Source organism: Doryrhamphus excisus, linkage group LG16 (genome assembly GCF_037039965.1).
Source record: "Doryrhamphus excisus strain RoL-2023G ecotype Guam linkage group LG16, RoL_Dexc_Guam_v1.1, whole genome shotgun sequence".
Taxonomy (NCBI): domain Eukaryota; kingdom Metazoa; phylum Chordata; class Actinopteri; order Syngnathiformes; family Syngnathidae; genus Doryrhamphus; species Doryrhamphus excisus.
Genome location: NC_136372.1, coordinates 6,511,547 through 6,527,645, shown reverse-complemented (window position 1 = coordinate 6,527,645; position 16,099 = coordinate 6,511,547). Strand labels below are relative to the sequence as shown.

General features: G+C 38.7%; 1 protein-coding gene across 1 annotated transcript; it reads right to left on the bottom strand.

Annotated features, from left to right (window-relative positions):
* Positions 1–1,429: 1,429 nt before the first annotated feature.
* On the bottom strand, positions 1,430–14,916 carry gcgra (glucagon receptor a). Its single transcript, XM_078797512.1, has 13 exons — positions 14,357–14,916; positions 13,643–13,739; positions 12,487–12,594; positions 12,331–12,425; positions 12,174–12,268; positions 11,920–12,109; positions 9,807–9,966; positions 9,657–9,717; positions 8,017–8,086; positions 4,351–4,439; positions 4,139–4,283; positions 1,997–2,038; positions 1,430–1,925 (listed from the first exon to the last, which is right to left on the bottom strand). Exons 1-13 carry the CDS (start codon positions 14,408–14,410, stop codon positions 1,587–1,589), a joined length of 1,545 nt encoding a protein of 514 aa, XP_078653638.1. The 5' UTR covers positions 14,411–14,916; the 3' UTR covers positions 1,430–1,586.
* Positions 14,917–16,099: the final 1,183 nt, after the last annotated feature.

Sequence of the window (16,099 nt, the reverse complement as noted above, 5' to 3'; positions counted from 1 at the left end):
TTTGGAGTAGTCAGTGTACAGCTTGTGTAGGATTCGCTATCCACTGAAAATGAGTCACCACACAGTCATTATTGTCTCATGAGCATATTCATATTGTGTCCTTGGTATGAATATTTAAGTGTGAGCACCACTCTCACTCCTTTGGTCATGTGGTCTCACTCCCATCACCTTCCTCAGGAAGACATGTTGAATAACTAAGTTTCTGCTGCAGAAGGTCTCGGTGCATGTCTGAATTCATGTTTCCTGTCAATGAACCGCAGCTCCCCAGTGCTGGCAGCACTCATGCGCATGCGCAATTATGTGTGTTGACTTGTTTTCAGTGAATAGTAACTCTATAGTGCTATACAAGTTGTACACAGACTACTCTAAAGTATAGCCATGTTTATTTTCATAGTATTGTCCCTTGAGAGTACCCTGCCTCTCGCCCGAAGACAGCTGGGATAGGCTCCAGCACCCCCGCGACCCTCGTGAGGATAAGCGGTAGAAAATGAATGAATGTCCCGGTCGAGTGGTTAGCGTGCTGACCTCACAGCTAGGAGACCAGGGTTCAATTCCACCCTCGGCAATCTCTATGTGGAGTTTGCATGTTCTCCCCGTGCACATGTGGGTTTTCTCCGGGTACTCCGGGTTTCCTCCTACATTAATTGGCGACTCCAAATTGTCCATAGGTATGAATGTGAGTGTGAATGGTTGTTTGTCTACATGTGATTGGCTGGCGACCAGTCCAGGGTGTACCCCGCCTCTCGACCGAAGACAGCCGGGATAGGTTCCAGCACCCCCGCGACCCTCGTGAGGATAAGCGGTAGAAAATGAATGAATGAATGCCCCTTGAGAGCTGCACGGCGGTCGAGTGGTTAGTGCGCTGACCTCACAGCTAGGAGACCAGGGTTCAATTCCACCCTCGGCCATCTCTGTGTGGAGTTTGCATGTTCTCCCCGTGCATGCGTGGGTTTTCTCCGGGTACTCCGGGTTTCTTTCCACATTCCAAAAAAATTGCAGACTCCAAATTGTCCATAGGTATGAATGTGAGTGTGAATGGTTGTTTGTCTATATGTGCCCTGTGATTGGCTGGCCACCAGTCCAGAGTGTACCCTGCCTCTCGCCCGAAGACAGCTGGGATAGGCTCCAGCATCCCCGCGATCCTCAAATGAATGAATGAATGAATGAATGTCCCTTGAGAAGATACACCACAGTAAAAATACTTGCTGAAATGTGAAGGATGGACTCACTTTTGTAAGATACTGTATACTGTATAGTATGGCAATATGCGCTCAACTAATCTATGTATTTCTTGTGTGTGTGCAGTTGAAGGCCCACGTTTGCCTCCAGTGCTGCAACACACAAATAAAATCAGAGGCTCATATGCTGTAAAGTCTTTTGAGTTGCTGTTTGAGGTTTGAGGGTTGTTTTTGACGAATAGTATTGGCTCGCCTTGCCTTGAGATAGGCCTGTGCCGTCCCCATGCAGCCCTGTGTGTGTGTGTGTGTTCCCAGGCTGTGGGGGCCGCAAAGTCGCCCACTCGCTCTTTGCTTAGTGTTCATCAAAGCCGCTCAGTGCAGAATAAAAAGAACTTCCTGTGGCGTCCTTCACACGTTCACGCTCTTGGCCTTGTCCGCAAGGCTCATGTCCTCCACTAGCGTGCAGTTACTGAGCGTCCCCTCGTGTAGCGGGGAGCCGTGCTGTCCCGTCGCTTTGCCGTGGGCCGCCCCGCCACCGTTGGCCACCAACATGTGCCACTCCTCGGATGTGCAGACGGGCGTAGACGGCTTGGCCACGTCGGGGAGGTGAGGCAGTCGTTGCGAGACGTGGTTGAGTAGGCTGCCCGTTTTGGTGTTGGGCGTGTTGCTGTACGTGTGGCGGTATTCCTCCTCGATATTTCGGCCCAGCTTCCAACGTTTCCACTTCTTCAGGACTTCAGACTGAACCTGCGGAGGGGGTTAGCGTAATCCATCACTGGCTTTTAAAAAAAGTCAAGGATGTGGCGGAGGAAACTCACTTCTTTGTTGACGAAGCAGTACAAGATGGCTACCAGGAGACCCTAAAGAGACATCACATGCTTTAATGCCATACGGTAGATAACATTAACGCTACTTAAGTAACATATTCACACACTTTTTTCATCTATTATTTGTGGTCTAAACATTTACAAATGATAAACAACATCTTCTTTGCAAGAGAGTCAGAGCTTTTCTTCCTGTCAATCACCCACACCAAAGAGACCTGCCTTAAGTAACATATTCACCCACTTTTTTCGTCTTTTATTTGTGGTCTAAACATTTACAAATGCTAAACAACATCTTCTCCGCAAGAGAGTCAGAGCTTTTCTTCCTGTCAATCACACACACCAAAGAGACCTGCCTTAATTAACATATTCACCCACTTTTTTCGTCTTTTATTTGTGGTCTAGACATTAACACATGCTAAACAACATCTTCTCCGCAAGAGAGTCAGAGCTTTTCTTCCTGTCAATCACCCACACCAAAGAGACCTGCCTTAATCAACATATTCACCCACTTTTTTCGTCTTTTATTTGTGGTCTAGAGATTTACACATGATAAACAACATCTTCTCCGCAAGAGAGTCAGAGCTTTTCTTCCTGTCTATCACACACACCAAAGAGACCTGCTGGAAAAAAGTATCTCAAAGGATGTTGGGAAGTTAGGAAAGAGAGGAAAAAATTATGATGCTCAATTTCATATTTAGGGTGCACGGTGGTTGAGTGGGTAGCGCGCAGTCCTCACAGCTAGGAGACCGAAGTTCAAGTCCACATTCGGCCATCTCTGTGTGGAGTTTGCATGTTCTCCCCGTGCATGCATGGGTTTTCTCCGGGTACTCCGGTTTCCTCCCACATTCCAAAAACATGCTAGGTTAATTGGCGACTCCAAATTGTCCATAAGCATGAATGTGAGTGTGAATGGTTGTTTGTCTATATGTGCCCTGTGATTGTATCCCGCCTCTTGCCCGAAGGCAGCTGGGATAGGCTCCAGCACCCCCGTGACCCCGTATTGGCTTTGTTTGGATTGAAATAAAAAAAGGTGGCCCTTTCTGTGGTTTCAGAAGGTAGCGGATGTGGCTGGAGGGGCTCAGCAGAGGCGGGCAAACCGTCTTTTTATTCGCGTTTTTCAGTGAATAATGTGAAGAATACAAAAAGTGAGTTGTGGATACCAGCATTTTGTTCATCTTCTGGTAAAACAAATAAAAAAAACTTGGTGATGCCTAATATATAATTAGTACATTTAAACATCTATACTGCATGTATGTGATCGGTATTGGTAATGGAAATGGTTTTATTTCATTTGAACATGCATCAGATTACAGTTGAATGCATCACATAATCAGTTCACAGTTCCACATGTCCAAAAGGAGTAGGAAGAAGCAAAGCTTATTAAATCCTACCCCTCCATCTGGTACTTTTACAATCAGTAACTGTTACATTTGTCACTTCCTGCTTTCCATAATACAGTTTAAGGTTGTTTATTTTTTATTTTTTTAATAATGCAACTCGTACCGAAGTACAAGATGATATGACCATACAATGACATAATGGGTACCATATTGGTATTGGTATCGGTATCAGTCGATTTCACTCATGTATTATTTGTATCGGCAGCATAAAACCCTGATGGGAACATTTCCACCATGCCTTAGAATCCACCTAGAATAGAGTAATCTCCCTGGGCTTATTATGTAGTGCTTCACATACAGTATATAGTACATTAAAGGTCTTCTGGCTAGACATATCCACTATCATTTCGTGGTTCTGTGTCACCATCCTCTCCACCTTCGCTGTCTGCGTCACTGTGATCAAGATAAGAAGCCTTAACCCACTTATGAACGAGACATCTTCTTTGCCCTGGTGGCCATACGGTCAACAGTAATGTGACAGAGCCAGTTAGCAACACATTATGCTCACGGAAGCCACCTGAGTCTTGTCTGCAAGGAGTCATCAGCACTCAGTATGAAGAAACGTGATGCTTTCTAGGAGATTTATAAGCTGCTTTAGTGTGCCCTTGACCTTTTATGTGTGCTTTAGGGACCCTAAAATGCCTCGTAAATTCTCAAACTACTACCTTTTGACCCACTCTGTCGCTCTTAGACACATTAAGATATTTTGACGACATGCCAAGTGGTTCTGTACCTGGAAGGAGGAGAAGAAAAGGTCAATGACCAGCTTGGTGAGACGTAAACCGATGGTGGTCTCGGTCGCCTCGTCCGTCACGTAGATGAAGACCACCTGATGGATGCCCAGTAGAGGGATGAGGGTTAGAGTCGACTTGGCCAACCTGCGATGGAGTCCGGAGTTTGAACGTCAGATCAGTTTATTAGAAGTCTACTACGACTTGAACTCACCTGAATTTGTAGTCGGTGTATCTCATTTGATGCGCTCTCAGTTTGGACACCAGTATTTTGATGATGTGGATGAAAATCAGGAAGTTGATCTAGGAGGGAGATGTGTACACTTTTTAAGCCCAGAAGGATTCATATACTGGATTAATTTTGACTTTTGGCTTTATCAGCTGTACAAGGGGTGGGAAAACTGCAGCCCATGGGCCACATCAGGCCCTCAAAGCGTCTTAATCCACTTCCAAATTCATTCATTCATTCATTTTCTACCGCTTATCCTCACAAGGGACGCGGGTGTGCTGGAGCCTATCCCAGCTATTTTCGGGCAACAGGCGGGGTACACCCTGGACTGGTCGCCAGCCAATCACAGTGCACATATAGACAAACAACCATTCACACTCACATTCATACCTATGGACAATTTGGAGTCTCCAATTAACCTAGGATGTTTTTGGAATGTGGGAAGAAACTGGAGTACCCGGAGAAAACCCACGCAAACTCCACACAGAGATAGCGGAGGGTGGAATTGAACTCGGGTCTCCTAGCTGTGTGGCCTGCATGCTAACCACTCGTCCGCCGTGCAGCCTACTTTCAAATTCTTTCTTTTAAAACTTCAACATCAGAAACTGTAGAAACATGACTTGAGATTATTGTTCACTGGGCTACCTAGCATGCCTTGCGGGCATTTAGAAATAATTTTAAGCTAGTTGTTGTTCATCACCCACGTAGTAGTAGTTGATTTATGTGATGCGTTAACTTCCTGTGAGTTGTGTGTTTTTTATTGCACCGCGAGCAAGTATGTCATTTATCTATCCATTCATCATTCTGTTGATAGAAGGTAGATGTCATTTTGGGTAATTCTTTGGATAATTCTTTTTTTTTCTTTATTTTGTGGAAAAAATATTATTCAAAGAGTGTCATTTGAATACATTAAAGGAATCTTTATTAAATTAAATAATATAATTAAATACAATTAATAGTTATAGTTAATAATATAATTAAATAATGATTAAATTATAATTTATTTTAAATTAAAAAAGATAACATAATTGTGATAATTGCAGTTGTTTTAATAAAATTTTATTACTATTATTATTATTAGATTTTATTATTTCTTTTGATTATTTCTTCCCCATATACACACAAAATCACATAATAACATATTGTAACTAAAACGCACATGTACGCCCACAAATAAAATGTAATAATACATAATGCAAATGTAATAACTATTACATTTGCAGGAAATTATTACATATGTGGGAAAGTAAAAATCTGTAAATGTAATAACTTCCCACAAATGTAATATGAGATAAAATAATGATCTTTGTGGTTGTTGTTGTTGTTTGTTCTTTCTTCTTTTAATGATGGAGAAGGTGTAGATGTCATTTTGGGGATTTTAACAAGATCATTCTTTTTTTTCTTTTTTTTGTGGAAAAAATATTATTCAAAGAGTATCATTTGAATACATTAAAGAAATCTTTAATTATTAAATTATAATTTATTTTAAATAAAAAAAGATAACATAATTGTGACAATTGCAATTTTTTAAATAAATTTGTATTACTATTATTATTATTATATTTTATTATTTCTTTTGATTATTTATTCCCCATATACACACAAAATCACACATACAATCATATATTGTAACTAAAACGCACATGTACGCCTACAAATATAATATAATAATACATAATGAAAATGTAATAACTATTACATTTGCGGGAAATTCAGTATTACGTTTGCAGTGGGCAAATTTTATTACGTTTGCGGGAAATTTATTACATTTGCGGGATTATTACATTCAAAGCTGCAGATTTGTATTACGTTTGTGGGCAGTTATTACATTTGCGGGTGTAACATGCTCCCCTTTTCATGAAAATAACTTTACATTGTATTCCAGGTAAGTTGTCACCTTCAATGTGCAGGGGAACTCCAGCATGAATCAAAATCTGGCAAACAAAAGGGAGAATCTAAAGATTTAGTGTCATTTCGCTGACATTTCAACCAAAAATGAATAATGTGTTAAAAAAAAAAAAGCCCACACACTGTAATACAAACATACGGTCTTCATTTCCTGCTCATCACACGTACGTATATCAGCGGATCAGGGATTACTTTCCTCCACTGATGTGCAGCTTCAACAGAGCCGGCCGGGATAAAGAGGGAAACACTAAAACGGGAACCAGGCCTGCAGTCCCCGCGACAACGCAAACACAGGAATTCCTGCGAGATACAGCCCACTTAGCGGGACGATTAATGCGTGGAAAATAGCTGCATGTGTGTGTGGAACCGGCCTGACATGAGAGCTGTGACAAATCGGACTTATATAAATGCTCCAAGATGACCTTTGCAGAGCAACTCCAACCTAAGGCGTGGTTAGAGGGATGCTAAATGTTTAAATATACCGCAAAACATGTTGGAAATTGACTCAAATGTTCATTTTTTGACATATTCATATATACGCTATATACATCTGGGTGTTCATCTGGAGCAGGGGCGTCCAAACTTTTTCCACTAAGTGCCACATACTGAAAAATGAAAGGATGCAAAACATGTAGATATGCTAAGAAGTAAAAAAAAATCAGCTTTGCAATATACCTTGATGAAAAAGTGTATTATTAGTATGAACTTCGGTCTTTTCCCCCCATTTTTAATTTTTTTTCCCCAAATATTTCATTTTTTCCTCAAATAATCTTGGTAAAGTTTCTTCTTATAATATTATGATGTTATTCCCATAATATTTTGACTTTATTCCCAGAATATATATTTTTTCCCCACCCAATTTTCCAGACATTTTGTTATGTTTGTTTCTTATAATATTAGAACTCTAAACGGGACCTATTATGCTCATTTTTGTCACCTTGTATTGAGTTGTGGACTCCTATAGAGCAGCTACACACAATAACCCACACAGAAAGCTTTGTAGATCTTCCAGAATCTGCACCTATTCCAGCTATATTTCCTTGGATTTCCAAAACGGTCTGTTTTTAATGTATTCCACCCATGGCTTGTACCCAGGCACGCCCATATAATTGTGATGTCACAGTGAGCTAATGTTAGAAAAAAACTCTCTGAAACCGAACATTTCTAGGTTGCAAAAGTGGGAAAACCTTTGAAAATGACATATTTCAACTATATGAAATTATATTTTTTAATTTCTGCTGTTGTTTTTCAACTATTTCAACTTCCTTTAAATTTTTTCTCGAAACAAGGACTTTATTCCCTCAATATTTTGACTTTATTCTTTACATTCTAACCTACTAACTTTATTTGTTTTCTATTATATTTCTCATATTGCAACTTTAAAAAAAACATTTTCATAATAACAACATTATGCTACTAAAATGACATTGCATTATGGTTGTAAAATTATGACTTTTTCTAGTTAGTATTCTTGTTTCGCTTAGTATTTTGACTTTATTCTTGTAAAATTCCTGCCAATTTGTAAATTTTTGCTGTTTTCATATTTTTAAATGTGCTGCAGTCCAATAAAATATAGCTTCATGCCTTAAATGGTCACCGGGCCGCACTTTGGACAACCTATGTGTAAAGCATTGTAGGCTTGTGACGTTATTGGGTTGCATAGCTTTGCCTATTCATGTGTGCACAACTTAAACAATTTTGCTTTGAGTTTATGGAAGAAAAAGACAGGAAGAGGAGGATTACCAGCACTGCCACCAGTATGGGCGAACGTATGATCCACCAGTAGTTCATGTTTATGTTCTGACCCCAGCACCTGTGAGTGAAACACATCATCATTGACCTTCATCCCAGTGATCGCCATCAAGATGCGTAGACGGCTTATGCAAGTAACAAAGCCAGAAATACCTAAAATATTAACGAGGTGCCAGCACCAAAAGTGCTTTGACATAATTTCCATATTTGGACGCTCATAACAGAAGTGTGTGTTTATATGCGTGTGTGTGTGTGTGCACTAATGAGGTGCTAGATTTACCGTCCACTGCTCAACATCAACATTGACATTGTTTGGGACAAAAGGACAACCTGCCAACATTTTCTGATCTCCGCCAGACAGAAACAAGCGTTTGGACACACATAACTATTTTGTACTTAAGTTTAATATAAATTTCTTTTCATCTGCTGAAATAATGCCTATGACTCTACACATATATAACAATTATAGAACGCAGGGTGTACACTTTTATTAAGTTTTTTTAATGTACAAATGAAATAAATACAGCATTTATATATATATATATATATAATGTGTAATTTTTTTATAATAACATGCATAACTCCAATCCTAAATGAAATTATTATGTTTAACTTTTTTTAAATGTATATTATTATTATTATTATTATTATTATTTGCAAAATTTTGCAAATTTGCAAATTTCCCCACTGAGGGACAAGGCATATTATTATTATTATTATTATTATTATTATTATTATTATTATTATTATTATTACTACTATTATTATTATTATTATTATTATTATTATTATATACTTAAAGACCATTATATTTATTCAATTATTATTATTAATGTTTTAATCAAATTTATCATATTTTTATTTTGTATCAAACATTTTATTATTATTATCAATTATTATTATTTTTATTATTATATAATAATTAACTCCTTCCGTAGCATGCAACCTACCAAATGAATGATTAGACCCTCATCTTTTATCAGGATTTTTATTTTTTTTACCTTTTTCTGTTCTTTATAATAAGCAGTAAAACATAGTTAGTTTCAGGAAAATATCAGTTCCCAACTACAAATTGAGAAAAGCAGCTCTTGCTTTCACTTTCACTTTTGTGACAGCTCGAGTATCTAAACAACTATACCAATATAAATATACCAACTCTCAATTTCCGATACCAATATCAATCAATACCGATACCGATATTTATACAACATGACATACTGTACCTCCTATGGTGGAATGAATACACATATGTGTTTGTGTGTGTATTTTTTTAATATCGGTTTTCATTATTAGGAAAAAAAAATCTGACAGATGTTGACAGATGTTGACAGATATCACATTTTTATGCTGATATCGGGCCGATAATTATTGGTATTGATAATGATCAGACATCCCTGAACATTAGCATTTTTTAAGTTAGCTTAGCTTAGCATACAAGCATATTCAAGAGTCAAATTGCATGTTGGGTACTATAAATGTGTACATGTTGGTAGGGCTGCATTGAAATGAAAGCCTTTCGCGTCCTCCCCCTAACAGTTCCCCATGTCCCCCAAGGGGGCCCGCCCCACTATTTGAGAATCCATGTTTACATTTGTGTATCATACGTTAGCTGTAGCAGTGTAGAAACTTACTCTTGATTCTCATAGAGATATTTAGCGATCACCCAAGGAACGAGGAATATTAATGGCGTACCTGTGAAGAAATGTTATCGTTATGAACATAATCACAGTTTTTTTCTAGTAATGTGCCTTGCGGTTATGAAAGCCAGCCGGCCGACTCACCCCAGCCGATGCACAGGTAGATCTGGAAGTAGTTCCTCTCTGTAAACACGGTGATGACCAGCAGGTTGTGGAGGTAGATGCCTTCCACCAGGAGCCAGTAGCTGTTGGCCAAGATGCTGTATTGCATCATCACCGCCGCCACACGACAGCTGATGGTTATCTGCCAGACGACATTCAGGTGTTTATCTAGTATGTCCACATCTGGGCCTTTTATTGTTGCCATGGTGACACAGGGTCACCATCTTTGGTGGACCAGCCTGGATACATGCCATGTTGGGTTAGCACTACTAATACTACCATGCTTCTATGCCAGTGGTTCTCAACTGGTGGGTCGGGAGGCACCAAGCAATATTTGAGTCATTTTCTTCTGTTCTGGATTTATGCTCTTATTTTGGTATCGCTTCCTGTTTTGCCTGGTCTGTGTGTGTGTAATCACTCACACCTGTTGCCAATTAGTGGTTTCCTTCTATTTAGTTCAGGTGTGTGCTTCTCACTTTTGTTGTTGTGTTGTTTATGGAAGCTTGACATGCTACTGCAAACCTACTTTGGTAGTTGCTTCCTGCTTTCTGCATCCTTTCTGCACCATAGGCCAACATGTGACAGGTATAACTTATATATTGTTCATTATGAATGCAGTTATGAATGCCACATCTGACTTTGTAGTATTTCATATTCATTTAGGCATTATTAGTGTGAATTCCCATATGGTGTTTTTCCTCATTTCCTGAATTAAATGCCTTAATAAATTCTTCTAAAAGCACTTTGGACATGTAATTATGTGTACTATTGATGTTTAAAAAACAAATGCATTTGTTTTGTTTGACTTGAAGGAGAAAAAATACCAATAAAATAAATAACTAATGAAGGAATGAATAATGGTAAAACGACTTAAAGAAAAGTACAAAAATAATGCAAGTTAAATAAAAATAACTTATGTGTAAAATCCAATAAAAATAAAATTGACTGACATTGAAATTTATAAATAAATGAAAACTAAACAAATTTACAAATGACATGATTTACAAAGTAACAAAAATAAAATTACCTTAATGAAAGTGTAAAAAAATGAGAATAAAAACAACTTGTCTAAAAAGTAATAAAAAAATGCATACAAATTAAAATGATTTCAAAGTGTAAATTCATAAAAAAGTGTCAAAATGAACAAAGATATACAAATTAAAATGGCTTAAAAATGTAAACAAATGTGATAAAATAGATAAAAATGAAAAAGGATTTAACAGTGTCAAAATGAACAAACATATACAAATTAAAATGGCTTAAAAATGTAAACAAAAGTGATGAAATAGATAAAAATGAAAAATGACTTAACGGTGTCAAAATGAACAAACATATACAAATTAAAATGGCTTAGAAATGTACAAAGTGATTTTTCATTTTTATCTATTTTATCACTTTTGTTTACATTTTTAAGCTATTTTAATTTGTATATGTCATTTTTATCTATTTGATCACTTTTGTGGGCGGCACGTCGGTCTAGTGGTTAGTGCGCAGACCTCACAGCTGGTTCAATTCCACCCTCTGGCATCTCTGTGTGGAGTTTGCATGTTCTCCCCGTGCATGCGTGGGTTTTCTCCGGGTACTCCGGTTTCCTCCCACATTCCAAAAACATGCTAGGTTAATTGGCGACTCCAAATTGTCCATAGGTATGAATGTGAGTGTGAATGGTTGTTTGTCTATATGTGCCCTGTGATTGGCTGGCCACCAGTCCAGGGTGTACCCCGCCTCTCGCCCGAAGACAGCTGGGATAGGCTCCAGCACCCCCGCGACCCTCGTGAGGAAAAAGCGGTAGAAAATGAATGAATGAATCACTCTTGTTTACATTTTTAAGCCATTTTAATTTGCATATCTTTGTTCATTTTGACACTGTTAGATAAATATGATAGATAGATAAAAATGAAAAATGACCAAAGTGAAATGAACAAAGATATACTAATTAAAATGGCTTAAAATGTAAACAAGTGATAAAATAGATAAAAATGAAAATTGACTTCAGTAAGTTTAAAAAGTAGTAAAAATGCATCCAAATTAAAATGTCTTAGGTGTAAAAAATACATCCAAAATAAAATAAGATCCCATGTTCAATTCCACTTACCTCATTGTTTACCAGCAGGTCCACGGGCGACATGGAGGCCCGTGAGAATCCCTGCTCCTGGTCCCGACTCAGGTCCTGCGAGGTGATGTTGGCCTCCATGAGTGCGTCCTTGATGAGGATGGACAGCGCCCGCAGGATGAAGGACGCAAAGAGGTTCATGTGGATGTTGTTCCTCATGCAGTGCAGCTTCCTGTTCAACGAAAGGTATGATGATGTTCCACCTTTCCTTTTGCGGTAGAAGTAAACTCCATTACCTGAAGAATATGAGGATGCTTAGCGCCAACACCAGAGCCACCAATGATAGCGAATATCCAACTGTGTACATGATGCGAATATGTCCGTAGTACTGCTGCAGGTACAAAAAAACATTCTTATTTATGGCTTCGTTTAACTGATGTGTGCTACTCTTACCTGACTGGTATCATTGGAATCACACTCACTGGTGTTCTTCATAGTCACCCACTGACCATTGGCATCACACTCTTGGTACACCATGCCATGCTGAACTACACACACAGACACACAGCTTAGCATGATATAGCATCAATAGATAACTAATAGTAGTACCTTTATGGTACCACGGTAGGTACCACGGACATGTCACGCTAACAGTAGTATTGGGGAGTCCGTCGGGCCAGCAGGCGTACTTGTCAAAGGTTCTGTTGCACACGAGACCTGCAGGTAGTCGGGGGGACAAGATCTTGGATTTAGACAGTCCATTGGTTATCTTCTGCCTGTTAGCGTTGTTATTATCACAAATTTTTTTGACCGGTGAAAGTCCAACACCCGGATTCTTGTATTCTAACAAGCTAGCTGTGAAATGAGTGGAGGAGTCTCAAGGACAGTTTACAATTTCAAACGATTGCAATGCCAGCACTGGAGAGAAAGCTTTTTCATTGTGACTTTTGTCAGAGAGGTGGTGGAATGGGTGTAAACCTCCATTTTTTTAGTTAGTAGCCATACTTTGTCTAAAACCGAGTGGAACATATTCCATTCCTAACAACTTATGTGGTGACATAACAGAAAAAAGCCAAAGATAATTCGAACTGATCTGAAGTATTGTGATTCGGGATGTCCGATATTGGCTTTTTTGCCGAAAACCGATACCGATGTCAGCCAGTATTGATATGTATAACATGACATGTGTTGTATACAAAAATATTTTAAAATATTGTTTTTCCTGATTTGGAAAATATCACATTTTGATACGAACATCTTCAGATGATGGTTTGTACTTCACATTTTGTTGTGTTTTTGCACAGTATTTTTATATTATGTTATATTATAGAATAATATTATAGAATTATATAGACTAATTATATAGAATTATTCTATATAATTATATAATAATAAATAATATAATATTAATATTACAATATTATATAATAATTATATAATATTAATATTATATAATAATTATATAATATTAATATTATATAATAATTATATAAAAAATATAATAATAATAATTAAATATACGTATATATATATATATTTTATATAGTATTGTTATATTTCCAGAACAAACTGGAAGAAACTCCAAATCGTTTACTCTGTCGCTTCAACTGTTCATATCAGTTTATGTTCAAGTTGAAGCTGGTCATTTATTGGAATTCATATTGCCAAAAATGTCTGTCAAGGTTATGCAGCGTCTTTATTTGATGAGCACTAACTGACATAAACATGCAACGAACGTTTTGTCGGCGCTGGTCAGCCTGCTCACCACTACTCGGAGGCGCTCTGCTGTTGTTGCGCTCGCACTCCTCCATGTACAACTTCCAGCTCTCCTGCAGCTTATCCATGGTGACGGCGGGGGACATCTAAAGTGGAGTGGTACCACAGGTTGAAGCGCACATAGTGTATGCTGTAGTCATTTACATCCAGACAAAAGTACTGTATCGTGTCATTCACTGGTTAAGAAGCAATGACAACAATGTGACTCTGCATAGACTTTGTGTATACATACATGTTACCCTGTGACATAATCCATGTATGGGGTGGGGCGGCGGCGGGGGGGGCATTATACACACATATGCTGTTATAACAAAACATGACACTTAGTTTAGACGTCCATATCAACATGCTCTGGATTGTCACGGAGGGCAGCGGAGGTGAAGATGTATGCTCACGCTACGGTCAAAATATTAGGTACAAATACATGATGCAATGTCGGTAGCTGGCGTGAAACTGAAACACATTAAAAATGTGCGTCAATCAAAATTTTGAATGAAACACAGGAGTCGTTTGGATGCTGAAGCTGGACTGAAATGCTGTGGAAATATGCTAAAACGTAGAATGAAAGTGAGACTAAATTGGTAGTTTGGACTCGAATCGGGAAGGTACGAGTGCCTCCATGTTTCAGAACCTGTGACCTACAAGACAAAGTCCCTTGGTAGCAAAAGTTTGGACACCCCTTGTGTGTGCAAAGACGACCCACCTGGATGCTGCTGGAGAGGAGGAACATTGCCAAAAGCAAGAAGAGCGCCGACATCCCTTTCTCAGTGCTGCTGGCAGGATGCAGAGAGGGGGTTCACCTCATTGGGGGGTGGGGGGGGGGCTTATCTACGCGGGCCACACTACCTGGATCACACACACACATTAGAGGGTGTCAGCGCTCATTGCAAATGTCACGTAACACACGAGGCAAAAGAGGAAGAAGGCAGGGTCACATTGCGGCTCTATAATGACAAAATGGGAAGGTGTAGTATCCTCAAGAGGCGGCCTCGAGCACGCTATTGTGAGACGAACCGGTCCCATTTCCATCCTGGTGACTCATCACGGCGTGCTTGCTCACTGTGGTCCGAACAGTCGTTTACACCAAAGGTCACTCACCTTGGCATCGACCAGCTCCGGAACACCTGCTGTGTTCAAACTGAAGCAGGAGAACGGGACGAAATCTGAAACGTTTCTGCAAAAAACACTTTAACCATGGAAACATTTTTGGCTAAAACGTTTCAAATTCCATTCGGTTCTGATCTTTGTGGGCCGACATGGTGGTAAGAGCTGTTTTATCTGTACATACCAACAAAGGCATGAAAGTCTCGCTTGTTTGCCGGCTAAAAAAAATATTCTCGATCACTGCGCTCCGCTGGGAGTGGGACATCAGATAGGATCTAAAGCAAAGAGGAATGCGTTCTTAATGGCCTGTTTAGTGGAAGGACCACAGGAAGCATTAGCTAATTACCCCGGCTGTCTACAGAGATCAGATAAACCTGAGTGGCGACATCAGGCCCGCTCCTATATTTTTCTGTAGTCATGCTTATACTGTAGTATGTCATATGTATGTATGATATTTATACATAAAAGCATCACAAAACCTGACTTTCAAATTACCATTTCATTTCACTTCCTTGTCAGTTATCTGATGGTCATTTTTGACTAGCGTTTTTGCAGCACACCCATAAAAGCAGCAGAGTGATCCTCTCATATAGAGGATCTTTCACCTGTGTTTTGTTTTTTTTGGAAGTAGACAAGCATTTTGTAGCACATCCTGGTATATAAAGGATCTTTGGCATTCATTACAATCGATCATTGAAGACAATATAGAGGATCTTTGACAGTTTGTTTCTGCACATTAATAAAAACAGCAGAACAATCCCGTCATCTTTTACCATGTTTTTGAACAAGGTGCATAAAGACATCAGGGTGATTAGTCTCGTATAGAGGATCTTTGACTGGTGGTTTTTTTTTGTTGTTTTTTTGGAAGTAGACGACAAGCATTTTGTAGCACATCCTGGTATATAAAGGATCTTTGGCATTCATTGCAATAGATCTTTAAAGACAATATAGAGGATCTTTGACAGTTTGTTTCTGCACATTAATAAAAAACTGCAGAACAATCCTGTCATCTTTTTGAGCAAGGTGCATAAAAACATCAGAGTGATTAGTCACATATAGAGGATCTTTGACACTTTTTTTTGTTTTTTGGAAGTAGACGAGAAGCATTTTGTAGCACATCCTGGTATATAAAGGATATTTGGCATTCATTGCAATAGATCATTGAAGACAATATAGAGGATCTTTGACTGGTGTTTTTTTTTGTTTGTTTTTTGGAAGTAGACAAGAAGCATTTTGTATCACATCCTGGTATATAAAGGATCTTTGGCATTCATTGCAATAGATCATTGAAGACAATATAGAGGATCTTTGACAGTTTGTTTTTGCACATTAATAAAAACAG

Bases quoted from the DNA above. Each gene is read 5' to 3' on its own strand.
- gcgra (XM_078797512.1), bottom strand. From the start codon at position 14,410: ATGTCGGCGCTCTTCTTGCTTTTGGCAATGTTCCTCCTCTCCAGCAGC. The intron at 8,087-9,656 runs GTAAGTTTCTAC...TTTCACTCACAG, and splicing joins TATCTCTATGAGAATCAAGA to GTGCTGGGGTCAGAACATAA. The intron at 2,039-4,138 runs GTACAGAACCAC...ATGTCTCTTTAG, and splicing joins TTTTCTTCTCCTCCTTCCAG to GGTCTCCTGGTAGCCATCTT.